Source organism: Sprattus sprattus (genome assembly GCF_963457725.1).
Source record: "Sprattus sprattus genome assembly, chromosome: 1".
Taxonomy (NCBI): domain Eukaryota; kingdom Metazoa; phylum Chordata; class Actinopteri; order Clupeiformes; family Clupeidae; genus Sprattus; species Sprattus sprattus.
In genome coordinates this window covers 41,540,041-41,559,842 of record NC_137920.1, presented here as the reverse complement: position 1 = coordinate 41,559,842, position 19,802 = coordinate 41,540,041, and the positions used below count along the sequence as shown (strand labels likewise).

The following is a 19,802-nucleotide window of genomic DNA, read 5'->3' as shown; positions in this document are numbered from 1 at the left end:
CTCTTGCTCTAGTATGACATTTCGAATAGGGACGCTCTTCTAGGCGGGACTGTAAACCCCTTGGCCTATTAATGAAGTAGTTAATTTTGTCATCTGTAGTGGTGGACTACTGTCGTTTAAGTTAAAATTACTATCACTGTAGTGCTTAATAACTCTAGTTATGGTCATGAGTAGCCTGGCTCAATAATCATAATAATACTTATAAAACTGTGAACCACATTTAAAAGTATTGATAGCTTCCTGATCAATTTTGGTAGCTGCAAATTGACTCAGTTTGATAGGTGATAAAATAGTGCCTAATTCCTTTTGCACCAAAATTGTGTCGCTATTTTGGGGAATTGCTCTTGCTCTCTGCAACTGACTAAATTTCACTAAAATTACCTATTTTTAAGAAGTCAATATGTTGCATAGTTCTATAAAGACATTTCAATATTGAATGTATGTATGCAGGTCCAATGAGGACATGGTCATTACAGGCCAGAAAAAAACTAGGAAATGCATTGGCCTCCATACTTTAGGGAATTATGCAGACAAAATAATTTTAAATGAACATTTCAACCAAAAATCTGTGTATCCACACACCTCTGTTACTCTGATCAGACATGTAACAGTCCACCCATCTTGGAACTATAATTTACCCAATCCTGACCCAACAAAAAAGAAGCTACTCCCCCCTCCTCAATGAAAGAACAGGTTTGAGTTCTCCCACACAGCCCATGTAGGGCCTCAAAAGGGCCTAGTAAAAGCTGTGGTTATTAATCCGGGTTGTCCCCCAAATTAACCTCCCCCAACGCTATTTATAGGAGCCTCAAGACTCCCTGAGACATCTGTTCCTGCCAGTAGTCAAGTAGATCAATTGCACCCCTCAAAGATTCCTACTACAGCATGAAGCGCATGTCAGCATCTGTGCCTCAAAGACGTTTGCCTTGGACGTGTATATTTAGGGTCGAATATATTGACCAAAAGGATCGCTTGCAGCTCGGGCACTTCTAGGTAGGGAAAGGGAGGGTGAATGTGGGAAGAAAGGGGGAGTGCCAAGGAGTCTAAGGAGGAAGTATGGTGTGGTGTGTGTGGGGGGGGGGGGGGTGGGGTGGTAGGGTGGTGGGTCCTCAAGTTATAAATAAACATACATACCCTTCAAGTGTCAGCTGGAGACAGACTAAGACTTGCTATCTATATTTGGCGTGCAACTTAAGAAAAGAGGCAACAATAACTTAAAAAATATTTATTCAGAGAAAGAGTTTGAATTATGCATATAAAAACATACGCTATCATAAGAAAAAAAAGGATAGAGGAAACAGGAAGGCTGGGCTCACATCTGAACCTGTAGGTAATGCTCATAGTTGGCTCTCAGTACAAACTCAAAGTAAGGCTTGGCTCGTAGGATTTCAATCTCTTCCAACTGCAACAGTTCTTTGACATCAGGCAGGTATGTCTGCAGGGACACACCTGAGAGAGAAAGAGAGGATAATCGATGAGCGATTGGCAAGATACAAAGGTTGAAAGGGAAAGTGAGCTCTTGAGTGTCTCCAACTGAACCACACAACCCCAATCATGTTTGAATGACTCCAGCAATGACACAAACACAGAACACACGGCAGCATGTCAGGTAATACCTTCTTGGATTAGCTTCTCGATAATTCGGATAAAGATACTGTCTTTTGCTGCTTCCACGGGGTTATCATTACCATCAGCTGCCCAGCTACAATAAAGGAGACAGAGAGATGCATTTACAGAAACAGCTTTATAGTGACAGCCAACGCTTCTGTTGGAACTGAACTGAGTGGATTAGAACTGTTGGAAGTGCAGAGCAGGGCAACCGACTAGCATAAACATCAGGTCGGGGGTGTGTGTGTGTGTGTGTGTGTGTGTGTGTGTGTGTGTGTGTGTGTGTGTGTGTAATAATGCTCAGCCGTAAGTATAAGCAGGCACAGGGGAGCTCTTCAGAATGAAAGGAAGTGTTTTATAGCCAAGTTAAACATTGGAAGGTGGCTGGCTGTTGTGGAGGTGGCAGACTTACTCATCCCTCTTCAAGGCTTTGCAAAGGATCTCACACTTCAGGGCCTCGATGTCCACAGCGTCCTCCTGATGACACATAGAGACGTTCATGAGCCAAACCAGAGCATCTACATCCTCACCTAGACGTGCGTGAACCCACATAAGATTTCTGACAATCTGTTTTATTAAAATTTGAGATCTTCATCAATTTAGAAAGATCCAACATGGAATAAACATTTTTACCAACATGGAATAACCACCAACATGGAATAACCATTTTTACTTAATTTATTTGCATTCTTTTGATCACTGAGAATAAGATTCATGTAATTTCTGTGCAGAGTTCCAGAACTCTCTGCAGGAGACTGAGAACTATACATGTAAAGGAGCTGAACTCAGAAGAAGCAGATTCAAACCTCGTCTATGTAGTCAAGAAGGTCCAGGGCTTTTTTGAAATCATACTCGTTGGCTCGGCGGTTATCATCACAGATGTATAGCTGGAGGGTGCAGGGAACATATGAAAAAGATGGTGGGCGGTAGATATACAGTGAAGAGGGACATACATCGGGCAAAGATGTATGTGTGGGAGTTTGGCACTACCGCTGTGAGAGTGTTATTGATAGTGTGTGTGTGTGAGTGTGCCTGCCTGCGTGTGTGTGCGTGTGTGTGTGTAAGAGAGTGTGTGTGTAAGTGAGAGTGTGTGTGTGTGTATGTGCGTGTGTGAGTGTGTGTGTGTGTGTGTGCCTGCGTGTGTGTGTGTGTGTGTGTGTGTGTGTATGTGCGTGTGTGTGTGCGTGCGTGTGCGTGCTCTCACATTTATCAGGTTGTGTGCACTGAGAAGAGGCATTGTGTCAGGGTTGAGTTGTTTCTCCTCCAGCAACTGTTTGGGAAGTGTTTCCTGATGCAGTAGGAACCTCTCCTGCTCTATGATATCTGGAAACCAAAGACATAACTGACCATCATACAAGCATTCCTGTCCAAAAATAATATCTCAATTAAAGGTGAAGTGTGAAGGTACCATACAATTATAAACTCCCCAATGCATTGAGTTAAGAATAGAAAAAAGCACTGGTTTGATAGTCATTTGGATACTGTGTAAGGGGTATGGTCACTATGGTCATATTTAGAACTTACCATCTAGTTGCTTCTGCATGGTGGCCCCTGACATGTCTGAGGCGAGAGCTGTTAGTTTACCGAGGGCCAGCAGAGTCTTCTTCTTGACAAAGTAGCGTGTCTCCACGTTGGCCTGACTGTGCAGAGTCTGGTGAGCCTGAATACACAGAGAACACAGAGAGATGGGTCTAGGGCGTAGAAGTGTGCTCAAAAGATTACTACACGCTGATCTTCAAGCATGTGTATGCCACATAGACACCTGTGTGTGGGTGTATGTGTGTGTGTGTGTGTGTATATGTGTGTGTGTGTGTGTGTGTGTGTGTGTGTGTGTGTGTGTGTGTGTGTACGCATGAAAGAGACAGTTGAAGAGGTTCCTACGCTCTGGTAGTCGTGCACGTGGATGTCATGAAGCCAACTGAGGTGCTCGTGGGCCTGCAGGAAGCTGGCCAGCTGCTGGTGTTGGGCGACGGGCTGAGAGAGCAGCTTCCCCCTCTTCCCCTTCTCCATGTACCAGCGGAACAGGAAGTCTGCAAAATTCTACAGAAAGTAGAGAACCCTCAGAACCCTGAAGAACACTCCAGAACACTCCACAACAATACATGACAAAAACATGTATGGACTACTTGATCAGAGAGTGTGGTATGGGGATATACCGCAAATCCTCAAATAAAGGCCGGGATTCAATTAGAAGCCGGGCTTCAGATAGTAGCCGGGGTCGTGGTCCATACTGACAAATAAAGGCCGGGCCCGGAATACAAGCCGGGGGTAAAATAAAGTAGCCTACCGGTATATTACTGTAGCCTACCAGCATCAGTCCGTCGGCTCAAAGTAGGCATCACAATGTAATTGAATGCATTTCACAAATACATGTTCTCCTCATGTTTAATATCATATTATATCATATTGTTGGTTAATCTCATGGGCTGTTTGCAATAAAAAAAGAAATGTCCTCACGTAGGACTACTAGGCGAATGTTTAGCCAATTGCACGTATCGTATAGCCTACTGTTGTTTATCTGTAACGTTTTAGTTGGCTAGGTTACTTTTTCCAGAAGGGATCATAAAGCAGTAGTAGACTTACGTAAGTTTGATATTAAATTCAAAGAGATGGTGTATGCTGATTGCTGAAGAACATTCGGGAGAAAAAGCAGCAAAGAAGTTTGACATTGACCTGAGACGAATGCGATAGGCTACGACTAGCAGGTGGAGGTAGAAAGAAAGTTAGGCTGAATATCAAACCAGCTCGTTGAATAAATGTTTTCAGTCCGCGATAAGCATAATAGAGTGTCTAGAAAAATTATTAAATTCAAGGCTTTGGAAATATTTTCCTCCTTGACTGACAGTGGAGACCATAACTCTTTTACGTTGACACACCCCAACCTAAAGCGCTACGCGATGTGCAGGAAGTGTTGAACGCATATGCAATGAATTATATTTGCCTACTGCAATTATGCCCATTATTTAAAAAATACAATTCTATAACAGAAGATAAGTAAGAAATAAAGGCCTGCCCCTAATACAAGCCTGCCCCAAATAAAGGCCGGTGCGCTGTGCAGCCTAAGTAAATACAAGCCCCGGCCACAATTTGAGGATTTACGGTAGACTACTTAATAAGAGAGGGGGGTATGGGTTAAACTACTTGATAAGAGAGGGGGGTATGGGTTAAACTACTTGATAAGAAAGGGGGAAACGGGTTAGACTACTTGATGAGAGAGGGGGGTACGGGTTAGACTTAGGGATGCAAATGATTAATCGACTTTAGATTAATTGTCGATCAAGAGGTTGCTCGATCAAAATGTATTAATCACGATTAATCGCTAGAGGGCGCTAGCGCGAGAGGCCGGTTGAAAACAAAATGAAGCGGGCGAAAAGAAGTGCGGTGTGGGACCACTTCAACATTGTTAATTCAGGCAAAGAAGTCAAATGTTCTCTGTGTAATGCGGTATTGAAATACAATAGTTCCACTAGCTCACTCAGTTATCACTTGAACACCGTGCATGCTGCTGTCCTGCATGGCACCACCAGTTCACCTGGTCAACCTAAAATAACAGCTACACTGTATTATACCTTCTCTCGCTTACTGCCGCGAGTTAAGGCTTAAAACTCAGGTTAGCTGTTAGCTCGTTAGCGGGCTAGCTCACCTTGCTATGAATGTGAATATCTCTGTCTACTCCCGCGCTAACGTGTGCCTGCGAGTTTGGCTCATGAGAGTTGGTAAGTAAGTAAGTAAGAGTTGAGTTGGCTATTTAGCTTGATAGCGGACTAGCTCACTCAGGCTTAATGATATTATATACCTAGCTCGTTAGCGGGCTAGCTTACCCTTGCCTGATGGCTTGCCATTAAGAATGTAACTACTCTACCCCTCACTACCGTGAGCGCGAGTTAAACTTCAGAGAGTTGTGTTGGCTATTTAGCTTGTAATAGCCTAGATGCAGTTTCTTCATAATCTATAGGCTCAATAATATTCTGTTTGGCTCTCTATTTAATTTCTTCTATTCTTTTTTTTTTTATGTCTGTTTCAAATGCAAGAACTGAGCCAGTCCATAATTTATTTCTTTGTTTTAAATTAAAGAATGTATTTTGTTATACCATAAAAAAACTTTTCTGCTTTCTTTTCCTAATGCATAATTACTTGAGGAATGTAGAATAGAATAGAATAGAATATAATTTTTATAATGTAATGTAATATAATAACTCAACTATTTAGCTGATATTGAAGCACTGAAACTCAGGTGAAAAACGCTGCTTATCAATTAATCGAAAGTCGATCGATAAGATTATCAACTAATGATTAATGAATTAATCGATATTTTGCATCCCTAGTTAGACTACTTGATAAGAAAGAGGGTACAGGTCAGACCACTTTATACAGGGGGGGTATGGGTTAGACTACTTGATAAGAGAGGGGGGTATGGGTTAGACTACTTGATAAGAGAGGGGGGGGGGGGGTATGGGTTAGACTACTTTATACGAGAGGGGGGTATGGGTTAGACTACTTTATACGAGAGGGGGGTATGGGTTAGACTACTTGAGAGAGGGTGGTACGGGTTAGACTACTTGATAAGAAAGGGGGGTACGGGTTAGACTACTTGATAAGAGAGGGGGGTACAGGTTAGACCACTTGATGAGAGGGGGGTATGGGTTAGACTACTTGATAAGAGAGGGGGGTATGGGTTAGACTACTTGATAAGAGAGGGGGGTATGGGTTAGACTACTTGATAAGAGAGGGGGGTATGGGTTAGACTACTTGATAAGAGAGGGGGGTACAGGTTAGACTTCTTGATAAGAGAGGGGGGTACGGGTTAGACTACTTGATAAGAGAGGGGGGTATGGGTTAGACTACTTGATAAGAGAGGGGGGTACGGGTTAGACTACTTGATAAGAGAGGGGGGTACAGGTTAGACCACTTGATATGAGAGGGGGTACAGGTTAGACCACTTGATATGAGAGGGGGTACAGGTTAGACTACTTGATAAGGGAGGGGGGTACAGGTTGGACTACTTGATAAGAGAGGGAGGTTTGGGTTAGACTACTTGATAAGAGAGGGGGGTATGGGTTAGACTAGGGGTTCCCAACCTTTTTGACTCCGAGGCCCAACTTTTTGTATTTGTAACAGGTCGGGCCCAACAGACACCCCGCTTATTTTACCAAATCTATATTCCATTAGGCTAATTGAATCTATAATACATTCATTCTAATTAATAAGCGATTGTTATGTGTGAGAAAAAGCAACATCAGCACCTGCCACAGGTGGAAGCCTAGAAATAAATAAAAGAAAATCTTACTCTAGATATTGCATCAAAATTGTATTGTGCACCCGAAAACAACATAAATACGCACAGAGAACTTAATTGCAGTAGGCCTAGGCCTATTTGTGCACAACAAACAAGTCAGGACCCAAAAGATAGCATGTACTCAAAACAAGTGATGGAACATGCAAACAATACCACTCAGCTAGCCCTAATTAAAATAGGTGATGTGCACATGCAAACATATAGGTTCAAATAGGTCAATATAATGATAAGAATAATTTAAATAATGAATTAAATCTTTGGCTGCAATCTAATATCAACATAAATAGCACCAATCATTCCTGGGCAGTCGTTTGAGTTGGTAGCTGTCCACAGAAAAGCATATCCACTTCAATGATAACGCACAAAAACAGCACTAATGCAACGTTACTGACGTCCGTCGAATCCTATACATTTACGAGTAATCACTTCAGACAGCTTGTACTTTAGACACTGTTGTTTAATGGTATATTTTTCGTGCTCTCTCGCCGTCAAGCAAGGAATATGCGAAACACAATGTTGCCACTCGACGGTAAATCGTAAGAATAGTGTGGGTTGGCGACCATCTAACCTGGGGTTGCTTTCTGGTGGGTGCTTTGCATTAAGGTGATAACTTAAAGACGAGTTGCTTAAGTGACAGCTAAATTCAGCTTGACAAATGCTACATACAACTTTAGATTTGTCGATTGTTCCGTCATTTTGCCTCTTAAACAGAAACTTTCCACCAAACAATCCCTCAGCTCTCTCCAACTTTCACTACCGTCTCGGTCGCTTCTGCCTAACTGACTGCAGACACGCGCCGGTTTCGTGTCAACGCACACCGGAAGTAAACAAAGTTGCGTTAACTGCATTAAAAATTTGTATCACATTAATCTCGGCCACAATAATATCATAGATGTACGCGTTGACTTTGACGTCCTTAATTAATATTGTTCTCAATTTAAAATCAGTTACTCTCTCCGCGGCCCACCAATGAAAAAAAAAAAAAAAATCCGAAACATTTTTGCGGCCTAATGATAGTGCTCTGTGGCCCATTGCCCATGGGTTGAGAAACCCTGGGTTAGACTACTTGATGAGAGGGGGTATGGGTTAGACTACTTGATTAGAGAGGGGGGTATGGGTTAGACTACCTGATGAGAGAGGGGGGTATGGGTTAGACTTCTTGATTAGAGAGGGGGGTATGGGTTAGACTACCTGATGAGAGGGGGTATGGGTTAGACTTCTTGATGAGAGGGGGTATGGGTTAGACTTCTTGATGAGAGGGGGTATGGGTTAGACTACTTGATTAGAGAGGGGGGTATGGGTTAGACTACTTGATTAGAGAGGGGGGTACGGGTTAGACTACCTGATGAGAGGGGGTATGGGTTAGACTTCTTGATAAGAGAGGGGGGTACGGGATAGACCACTTGAGTGTGGCATGGGGATATCTGGGGTTGATTGCTCTTACCTGATCAGCAAATTTACTCATGTAGTGCTGTAAACGGCTCTGGTTGTCTGTCTGTTCACACATCTGCACCAGGATATCAAAGTCACCATACTTCTCAGCCAGGGCCGACACCCACTGGTACTGGCCCAGATCCACTGATCCACACACACAGAAGCACATATTGAATCAATTTCAAGGTCTACAACACATTAAAGCAGCTATACAACACCTTTAAACGACTGATCACCGTGTTATATCAGGTGCTGTCTGGGTAAGCCTGCAGCCACCATGGCTCCTTGGTTGGGTTAGGACACATTCCTTGAGCGGCCACTATTATAATGAGTACTTATGAAACAAAGCCACCTTAGGCATGTTTGTCCCTTCTGTTTGTTATGATAGTTAAATATAGTGCCTGACTAAATGTTAGAAGTATTCTCTTCCTTTTTTATGCATTTCTCCTACTGATTTTTGAAGAGCATGTATTTCCCTTTGTTATTGTAGCTTGGCAGTTTTATCTTATATATATCTTAACACTTTGGTTAACATGTTATTTTCCACTGGCTAAAAAACACAACCACAGCAATCACTCAAGCCAAACAAAACATTGAGCAATTATCTCACCACTCTCAAAATCTAAAAGATCGACAAAGAATAGCAGAGGGATAGCTTATGAGTGACAAGCCACAGTGGCTGCCTGACAAAGGTTAGCGGCTGTAGCACATTACAAATCATTAGTTGTTTAGATAACATTAAAGAGATAGGCAGAGACTATACAATATAGCTCAGACTGTGCATTTTTTACTTTCTTCACTCAGTCAGAATAGAGACAATAATTACAAAATTAACCCAGAAGATATGGTGCAAGAGTTGGAGAGATACAAACTTTCTGAGTGCTTCAACAGAGAACTTTGGCTGACAACAAGGACGTAGGCATCATTTGTCCCAATAGATTGACTGATAACAAGATACACACTGCCGTCAGGCCTAAATTAAGCTTCCACGTCCATAAGACAAGGCCTGGCCTGCCTGAACTCACACAGTGGGTGGAGAAGCTCGGAGCGCCTCTGAGTGTACTCCATCTCCAGGGAGCTGTAGCGGTCCGACTGGGTCGCCCGGTTCACTGAGCTCAGCTGGGCCACATAGCCACTCAGATAGGAGTTGAGCAGCGCCACCAGCTGTTCACTCAGCGTGTTGCGCAGCTCAGAGTCAGCGTGGGGGTACACCGTTTTGAGGATGACTTCATTCTGCCGAGTGATGACTGATCGAACGCCACTAGAGGCTGGCGGGAACACAAATGGACAAGGAAAATTGAGACAAATGTGTTGTGACATTCACTTATGCTTGCATATTTTGTGTGTGTGTGTGTGTGTGTGTGTGTTACCTGTCCATGGGATATACTCTGGCTCTGACTCAGCAGTCTCTGAAGCTCGGTAGAAAGAGGCTTTACTCTCTCTGTACTGGCATGCTGCTTGAAGCATATCCTGCAAAATCAAACAACAATCTTCAGTTACACCCCACATAATACCAGCTGGGTTCAGTCTAAACAGATTCAACTCCTCTCCAATGACAATGGACCTTACATTCTCAACTGTGTTCATAGTTCATCAATACTTCAAGAAGTTAAAGAAGGGGGGTTACAGGTTACATGCAGGAGGTTGAGAATGGAGATCTACTGGTGATCATAACAGTTAGAATGGAGGACATTTGTATATGGTCTACTGGTGATGATAACAGTATGAAGAAAGAAGCAGAAATGTTGCCTTGCGCACCTTGATGATGTTGTTGACATCGATGACAACTTCGGCCCACTTGAGGGAATTGATGGGGTTCTCCTTCAGAGCCTTCTCCTCCTCGTCCAGGAGACACTCAAAGATGACAGAGATCCCGGACACCTGAGACATAGGTCTTGTTACATACCAGAAGCGTGTACACACATTCATAAGGGAGAAAGTTCACTGACAACTTAGTGAATCATCATGTCTCAGAGGATCAGAAAGGACATGCCCGACTCTGTTACTTCAGTGGCCCTTTCACAATTGCAATACATGAACAAATACTTTTGAACCCTTATCGTGAGTGTATTGTGTGATTAAATAAAGTACAAATCATTTGCTCATTTAATTGAATTGAAACACCAAAGCTGGGGTTAATCATTTCACGAGTATGTGTTATCTACAAAGTCTTGTCTGCTGCCCAAGCTTAATGCCCTTTGGTAAATAGTATTTGCCAAACATCAAAACTACCTGTCTACATCTACACTGAGATGCACAATTACACCATTTCATGAACACTGTTGCACATTAAAGTGGTTGTTGAGCGGTCCTGCACCTCTCTAAAGAAGACGTCTGCAGGGGTGAGGCTGGCAGGTACGTCAGCGCTGCTCCTCTTCAGGGCGCTGACAATGGCGGGATTGACCAGGTCTGGGTGCTTGGCGTGGTGGTTCTTCAGCACAATGGCTGCCGTCAGTTTCTCTGCGTGCTCGCAAAGCAACAGCCTGGTCGCCATAAGAGACGACTGCACTGTGGTTGAGCTCAAGCGCTCCAGAAGACCCATCTGAGGGAAAGGGGAGGAAATTAGATTAAAAAGTGAAATTAGTTAGAAAATGTGAAAGTGTAAAATCATAATCTAATGAGAGAGAAAAGTTGCCCTGCTATTGTTGCGTCATACAGGCACCTTACATTAATAGTAGCTTTACCTGATTCAGGAAGTCCATTAGGCATCCGTGGGCCTTCATCTTGTCCTCTAACTGGTGCAGCAATATAAGGGAGGTCAGGGGAAAGCCAGCACCCTCTGGGTCACAGAAGATGACAAATAATGTACTGTTATACTGACATATTCCACATTTAAAGGAATAGTCTGTAATTGTGGCAAAAGGTTGTTGTTATTTGTTGCTCCTGATGCAACATGTTGATTGGCTGGAATTACTTATTGTTCGGTCTGAGCCACTAGGTTTGTTTTCCATTTTCAGAGTCAGGACTTGAGGGGCAATTCCACAAATTTGACAAAAAGTGTATTGGATACAAATCATGGACTGAACATTTAAATACCATTTTTGGAATACTGGTATCGTAGTCCTTATTCCCTTTTAACAACACTATGTAAATATTCACAACATTTACATACTGTACATACGTACATACATACATATATATATACACATATATATATATATATACAAATAAAACACTATGTTGTCTCATTTGTCCCGTTCATTTTCTCTCCATTGTTTTCCCTGTCCTTCTCTGAGGTTTGCATTTCCTGCTAACCGTCAGGGACTGGCTCAGCACACACACGCACGCACGCACGCACGCACACACACACACACACACACACACAAACACACACAGTCAGGCACTGACTCAGCCCAGCCTAGCACACACACACACGCACAACACACACACAAACATACACACACACAAACACATACGCATACACACACACACACATACTCTCACCGTCAGGGACTGACTCAGCCCAGCGAGGATCAGAGGCTGGATAATCATCTACAAGGTCACGGCTGATCTGGGCCACCACCTCGTCCAGCTCTGCACCCTCCCCTCCGTCACGCTCGCTGGGAAGGAGTTCATCCGCCACGGTCTGAGCACCAACCACATCATGCCTTCAGGAAAGAAACAGTGGCGCAGCACTTAGTGGAAATGGACAATAGATTGGTTTGGTTTGGTTTGGTTTGCTCTAGGGTAAGCTAACCCTAACCACCTCAAAAATTTAAAAAATGTTAAATTAAGAATGTGCACCAATAACAACATCACAATGTTAGCGATGTGTAAGTGTGTGAGATGGTACATACCGACAGAACTGCAAGAAAGCAGATTTTAGTAACTTGATTTTGTCTTCCTGTGCAACTCCATCCATTTTAGGCATTTCCACAGCAGCAGCCTTTGAATCCAAGGGGAAATTATTGGTGCTAGGCTATACTTAATTTATCTCAATGTTTGTACTTGCAATCCCATATCAAGTTAGCAATCATTTATTTAAAATCCTGAATGAATCTGGCATGTAACAAACATTTATACTATGTATATTTGCAGTCACCACTTCATTAAAAATTAAATGTAAACGTGAATTTACAAAACAGAATAACTACAAAGGTTTTTCTGTGTGTTATTCTTTATGTAGTGCTTGAACATGCAGTAGAATTCTAAAGGGTAATATATGCTCTGTTTTAGACGTAACGCATAAACACGTAAGATACACAACCCCCCCTTGCGCAGTAAAATACCCCCCCTTACGTGCTTAAGTGCTTCGCCCAAAATTTCTGACTATGCGACAAAAACACTCTGGCCCTACGTAGCTCGCAAAGAATGTGATTGGTCGGCTAACCACAGCCTTTCACAGAGTCGCACGTTTCCGGTTTTATAGCATAGGCTACGAGTCTTTTTTAGACCCAGATTTTTTTTTTAATCATGAATACCCTGCAAACCGTCTCACAAGCCTTTTCTTATGGATTATGAACAAACATAACAGAAGAGGTCCGAAGACATGAACTCCTTTACAAACCCTCTTTAAACACTTATAAGGATGCTCAAATGACCGTGAATTTATGGAGAGAATATCCCATCCTCCCCCGCGATTGTTTGGAGAGAATGTGCTAATTCACGAACAAATACTTTCATATTCATTACAGTGCATGAAATGCCCTGTATTGTTATTCCTAGGCTTCTTCTTCTTATTACAGTGCATGAAATGCCCTGTATTGTTATTCCTAGGCATTTTCTTCTTCTTCTTATTCTTCTTACCTTTTTCTGCGATTAATTCAGCTCGAACCGCTTAACTTACAAACTTCGTTCAAACTTTGTCGCGTAGGTCTTGTAAATGACACTTATGCTATGTATTTTTCACTTTTCTAAACTTTATACTTTTTAAGATATTAAATAAAAACTAATACAAATTTTCCCATTGACTTACATGGGCCATTATGACATCATAATAGGGTCATTAAACTGGCTTGCACCTGTGCTTCACTGACACCTGCGCCAAATCAAAGGAACCTCTTCTCTCTGTCCCTCTCAATTTAACTGTAACTAGGAACATTAAGACACCTTCCATTCTCTACTTTTTTTTCTCTCCATCTCTCCATCTTTCTCTCTATCCCTCTCAGTCTACTTTCTCTCACACTCAATCTCTCTTCTTCACTCCATTTTTATCTCCTTTTTTCATTATTTTCACTCCTTTTCTCTTCCACTCTTCTTTCCTTCTTCCACTCTTCTTCCACTCTTCTTTCACTTTTCTTTCCTTTCTTCACTCTCCTTTCTTCTTTCCTTCTTTCACTCTTCTTTCCTTCTTCAACTATTATTTCCTTCTTTCACTCTTCTTTCCTTTCTTCACTCTTCTTTCTTTTCTTCTTCCACTCTTCTTTCCTTTCTTCACTCTTCTTTCTTTTCTTCTTTCCTTCTTCCACTCTTCTTTCCTTTCTTATTTCCTTCTTTCACTCTTCTTTCTTTTCTAACTTTTGCATTTCATGCACTGGTATTTCCTTCAGGAAATGCATTTTCTAGTTCTTGTTACCTTTTTCTGCGATTAATTCAGCCCGAACCGCTTAACGTAGAAACTTCATTCAAACTTTGTCGCGTAGGTCTTGTAAAGGACACTTATGCTATGTATTTTTCACTTTTCTAAACTTTATACTTTTTAAGATATTAAATAAAAACGAATCAAAATTTTCCCACTGACTCCCAACCTCTTCTCTGTCCCTCTCAATTTAACTGTAACTAGGAACATTAAGACACCTTCCATTCTCTACTTTTTTTTCTCTCCATCTCTCCATCTTTCTCTCTATCCCTCTCAGTCTACTTTCTCTCACACTCAATCTCTCTTCTTCACTCCATTTTTATCTCCTTTTTTCAATATTTTCACTCTCTTTTTCTCTTTATCCAGAGGCACTCTTGTTCACTCTTCTTTCCTTCTTCCACTCTTCTTTCCTTTCTTCTTCCACTCTTCTTTCCTTCTTCCACTTTTCTTTCCTTTCTTCACTCTCCTTTCTTCTTTCCTTCTTTCACTCTTCTTTCCTTTCTTCTTTCCTTCCTTCACGCTTCTTTTTTTTCTTCTTTCCTTCAACTATTCTTTCCTTCTTTCACTCTTCTTTCCTTTCTTCACTCTTCTTTCCTTTCTTCACTCTTCTTCCCTTTCTTCACTCTTCTTTCTTTTCTTCTTTCCTTCTTCCACTCTTCTTTCCATCTTCCACTCTTCTTTCTTTCTTTCACTCTTCTTTCCTTTCTTCTTTCACTCTTCTTAACTTTTGCATTTCATGCACTGGTATTTCCTTCAGGAAATGCATTTTCTAGTTTTCCACCACTTGTGAGTCATGGTGATATCTTTTATTGAGTTCATATTGACATGAATCAATCAATTGCACCCGCGAGTTTGATAGAATGAGCCCGGTCTGCTCATATACAAAAGTTAACATTAACGTGAGGTTAACTGATGGCCAGCACCATTTACAAGCATTGACAACATATGAGATTCTCTCGCCGTTTACCTCTCATCTTTGAATAATGTAACTCATAAACACATCGTTTTAAAGCCTGTCGCAGTCATCAAAAGATGTGTCAAGAAACGAACTTTTGGTCATGTGATTGTCTTTTTCGCCACTGGTACTGAATTGCCAACCTTTTTATTTTGTGTAACACATATATTCATAACATCATGCCTTTCGCCCACTACACTTTCATGCTCCGGTAAGTTTTATTCCTTTGTCCTGCTGCAATAAATACGCTTACTTCACTCAAAATAAATCTACAGTTCTGGCGTCATTTTGCTTTGCAACACGCACAATCCTTTAGGGAACCTTAGGAACCTTAAGGAACCGTAAATCAAAACTTGTCTAAAACAAGTCCCTTGTGTAAATTACGTGCTTACGGCTCTGCGTCTAAAACGAGCCTAAATCAGCCTTAAGTGACATCTGGCCTGTACCTCTGATCCTGGACCTGCCAGAGAGGAGCAGAGGGAATCCTCCATCATCTCAGGAAGCATGGACACAGTCTCCCGAGGTACCACGGCAACAAGCCCACTATTGTGGGAGAAAAACACCGGCAGGTTCGCACATACTCCTCCACCACGAATACGGTCTCCTGTGAATGCCAAATTAAAGTGAGACATTTGTAAAAATACATAAAATGAATTTGTTGTGTCGTTATAGCAAATCCTGTTAACTTTGAAGATGAAAACAATTAAGCATCACACAATTAAGTCTCGACATCTAGACTGGCTCAAACAGTTTTGTTTTTCTTCACAACACATTTGCTACAAATCATCTGACTCCGTCACCAACACCCACTCCCCACCAGTCTGTGACTGTGCTACCTGGGTCACTAAAGGCAATCCTCTCCTCAGGCAGGGCTCCTCGACCTCTGGCCATTGAACAGGTGAACACCATCTCCTCATTGTACAGGTACGCAGCACTGCGAGAGCCCCTGGGCACGACCAGATGGGTGGTGTGCATCTCCTCCTCAGTCTGCAGAGCCACACCAATCAAGAGATGGACAACATGAACCACAGATTGGACGTTGGCAAACATACACATTCAAACGTACAGCTGAACATGCCCAATGCACTCTACCATCCCAGAATGCCCATGTCCCTGTCAACACTCTACCATACCATAATGCCCACGTCCCAGTGAACACTACCATACAATAATGCCCACTTCCCCTGGGAACACTCTACCATACCATAATGCCCACTTCCCCTGGGAACACTCTACCATACCATAATGCCCACTTCCCCTGGGAACACTCTACCATACCATAATGCCCACTTCCCCTGGGAACACTGTACCTGAAAAGCAGGGTTGTGTTTGGTGACTTCCACTGAGATTTCATCCGAGGTCAGGGAGACGCGGTCGGGCAATGTGACCAGACAATAGTACACCAGACAGGGAGTATCTGCAGGGTGCCAGGCTGCAGCCAGGACAACCAACCCCTCCCTATAGCAACACACAAGATGAAGAACATGACAAAAACATGGCCACCTCTCATGTACTTTATGTCCGATGGTTTCTAAAAGGGTTAGGTTCATAAATACTGGTTGATCATACAGCCATGTATCACACATTATACACCACGCTACCTTCCACAAGATTTCATCTTTCAATTTCACCTATCTATAGGAATTTCTCCTGTGTATAAAACATTTAATATAGAACAGGGATTAAGTCCTCTGGAAGTCTTATTTTACACTCAGTGAATACATATATAAAGATTCAGAAAAGTAATTTAGCTTACTTGCTCATCTGTAGGTCCAGGTATGCCACATTCACACCTGCCTTCATCTCATCGTAGTTGACTTCTGACCCCTAAAAAAGAAACAGGAAAACATACTGATACGAGTGGTTTCTTAAAAAGCACACCATTCGTGGTTTAGAAAGGACGGCTCATAAAAATAATACACTTTGTGAATTATCACCATATAATTAACACTAACACTTTCTTGGTATTCCTGGAACAACCAAATTCACCAAAACCTGAACAAATAAAAAAAACACTTACATAAGTAAGGCCTAGCCAAGTGGCAGGTTAATCAACTATAAAGCAAAGGACATTTTCATATATCTCGCAAAAATGTCATCATTTGTGTGCTTACCCAGATAGCGTCAGAGATACACTCCTCCAGACTGCTGACTGGGTTCCAGCTAAGGCCCTGCTGCTCAGAGCCCTCATCCACCTCCCACTTACTCAGCCCTGCAGAGCTCAGTGTGTACAGACATCCGGTCTCAGCCACCCACAGAACACTGTGCACCTGTACAAGACACACAGAAGGAGGGCTTGGGATACATCTTCAAAGATGACTGAATGTTTGTGCAGAGCAGAAAACTTGACTAACATCGTGTGTCAGTGGTGAAACACTCTGGACAGATAGACATAACAAAGATGGAGAATGATGGCAGACTGACTGTGACATCTGTGGGAGTGGCTGCCATGCGAAAGAGGCTGGAGACCCGCCGTCCGAGGCCGGACAGCACGCCCTGACCCTGCTGCAGGGGGCGCTGCTGCAGCTTCCCAAAAGCATCCACCCCTACCCGGAGGAGCTGGCCTTTGTAGGAGGAGACGATGAAACTGTTCCCCTGGAAGATCAAGGGAGGGAGGAGAAAGCAAAGAGGGGGTGTTAATATTAACATTTGGGTCATTTCAAAGGCGTCTGCTAAATTCTATTACCATACTTGATGACTGATTTAGATAAAAGCGTCTGCTAAATACTGTAACGGTAACCATACTTGATGACTGATTTAGATAAAGGCGTCTGCTAAATACTATTACCATACTTGATGACTGATTTAGATAAAAGCGTCTGCTAAATACTATAACTTTACTTGATGACTGATTGGTTTAACTTTATATCATAGTACAATCTTAACAGTGTGTAAGATGTCCTTGAACAGAAACAGAGTGTCAAATCTTCCATGTGTTAGTGCCCCACTCTATTCCAATTACTCACCTTCACTGCAGTGACAAAGTTGCAGAGGTTCCCCCCGAGGTCTGCAGTTGACTCCACAAAGCTGCCCTCGTGGGCTAGACTGGACCAGAACCTGACGGTACCTTCAGGTGACACCGCCAGAACACACACCGACTGGAGATTCATAGGAAGTTCAATTCAATTTAATTGTATTTATATAGCGCCATAACAATACAATTGTCTCTAGGCGCTTAAGTTAAGTTTGAATATTTGTGTAAGCTACACATCATTAAACTACCTGAAATTCATGTAAGAATTTGATTAATTTGTTATGTTATGAATTGGCTGGATGAGGTAGCAGGAAGAATTTCCAGGTGATAAATATCGTAAAACTAGTCTTACTTCTTTTAACAGCTGCAATACATGATACACATCTTACAATACTTTCATCATTGTTTCGATGATCAAGGGCAATACATTTAACAAAGTTAAGAAAACATAAAATCAAGAAAACATTGTGAAAAAGCTTGTGATTCCAATCTTCACAGAGGATGAATTGGGAAATAAACACACAAACTGCACCTGTATAGGGGCAGTGTCCAGCGGGTTGGAAGAGGAGATGGAGATGAGGTCAGCACTGTAGGCAAACTCACTGGACGGTAACTGCAGGTCCTTGCACACTGACAACTGTGAATCATGTCAAAAACAGTCAAGTGTTTTCATAGCAAGCTGTTTGTTCATTTTCATTTGATTTAGTTATAGCACCAATAACAACTTACATCTTGTAAGCCCTTTTACAGAGCCCAAGTCCTGAACCACCTACAGCAAGTATGTTATTGTTTTGAACGATAAAAGCTCAGCATAAGACCTAACCAGGGTGACATTTCCTAAGGGTCAACATGTATTCCAGATAGGCTGAACAGGGCTTCATCTGCTGTGGCTCCACAGGATTCATGCCAGCTGTTTAGCATCACTCAGGTATATATTTATTTCTAAATTCAGATTGTTTCTGTTGAATTATTAATTGCTCAAATATCAGAATAAATGCAGCTATGAATCAGTCAATCAATGCCTGATTCCCTTACCCTTCCCTTTAGAACCCTGCAAGTAATGTATCCCATCACTGTTCAATATGTGCCAAACCAAATGTACAAAACGACTCTATAAGTGAACGCCAATCACAAGCGTACCGATGCATCACTTGTTGAGTAGAAGAAAACGGCTTAGCGTAGCCAGCAAGTTAATACGACCTCTTACTAAGGACTATGTTTCCTGTTAATTTCCTAAAGGTTGGGCAGTCTTTTAAGCGAAGTCTGACCTCGCTGTACAGTTTTTCATAGGCCAACATCCACTATTATGGTGACGGTCCTTTAGTGTCAGTGACATTACCTTGGCGACAGCTGTCTGGCAAATCTTCCACAATACAAGCCTCTCTCCACACACCATCCAAGCCCAGCCTGTCTCCTCGATCTTCACAGAGATCAGATCATCCGCTGGCAAACACACAAAGAAGTTTAAGTAAGAAGATATAATTAGTATGCTGAATCACAGTGCTTACTCCCCCAAAACACGACATTCGCCTTTATTACAGCCGAATTAAGACAGCCAAGAGGGCCTAAACGTAAAACTTACATTCTGCCATGGTAAGTGCCTCCATCACTTTGACAGGCAGCGAGGAACCAAATGTCTGTACATCAAAGTTGATCGCTTCGACTGGACCATGGCTCTGCACTCGTGTAGGGGTTGATCTGGGAAGAAAGAAGATATAAAGCTGCCATGTTCATTGATTGATATTTTGAATGGGAGTCATTAACAATTCTCTTTCGTCCTCGATGCTCCAATACTGTTTATGTTGAGCCTGTCACTAACCTCGCTGGCAATGCCGACCTTCGGGGAGAGAAAAGAAGTCCCGTAGGTGTGCAGCTTAGACTTTTTCGACTGCCTGTTCTTGTTGTTTGCCTACGGCCAGAACCTGCGGTACCACGAGGTGAAAACATGCCGTGATTTCTTTAATGTTGTCGGCATCAAACGAAATGGCTTCACAATGGACTCTAGCTTTCTCTCCGT

At 42.3% G+C, this 19,802-nt stretch overlaps 1 protein-coding gene across 1 annotated transcript; it reads right to left on the bottom strand.

Annotated features, from left to right (window-relative positions):
- Positions 1-1,210: 1,210 nt before the first annotated feature.
- Positions 1,211-19,789, bottom strand: nup133 (nucleoporin 133). The gene is made up of 26 exons (XM_080847085.1): positions 19,605-19,789; positions 19,368-19,483; positions 19,125-19,228; positions 18,318-18,422; positions 17,778-17,909; positions 17,236-17,406; positions 16,926-17,081; positions 16,568-16,638; positions 16,122-16,269; positions 15,648-15,798; positions 15,258-15,415; positions 12,136-12,224; positions 11,783-11,946; positions 11,023-11,117; positions 10,656-10,880; positions 10,097-10,219; positions 9,709-9,808; positions 9,364-9,606; positions 8,349-8,482; positions 3,490-3,648; positions 3,133-3,268; positions 2,813-2,931; positions 2,415-2,495; positions 2,021-2,085; positions 1,617-1,702; positions 1,211-1,449 (listed from the first exon to the last, which is right to left on the bottom strand). The coding sequence occupies exons 1-26, from the start codon at positions 19,730-19,732 to the stop codon at positions 1,313-1,315; spliced, it is 3,396 nt and encodes a 1,131-aa protein (XP_080703211.1). The 5' UTR covers positions 19,733-19,789; the 3' UTR covers positions 1,211-1,312.
- Between the last annotated feature and the right edge of the window lie 13 nt (positions 19,790-19,802).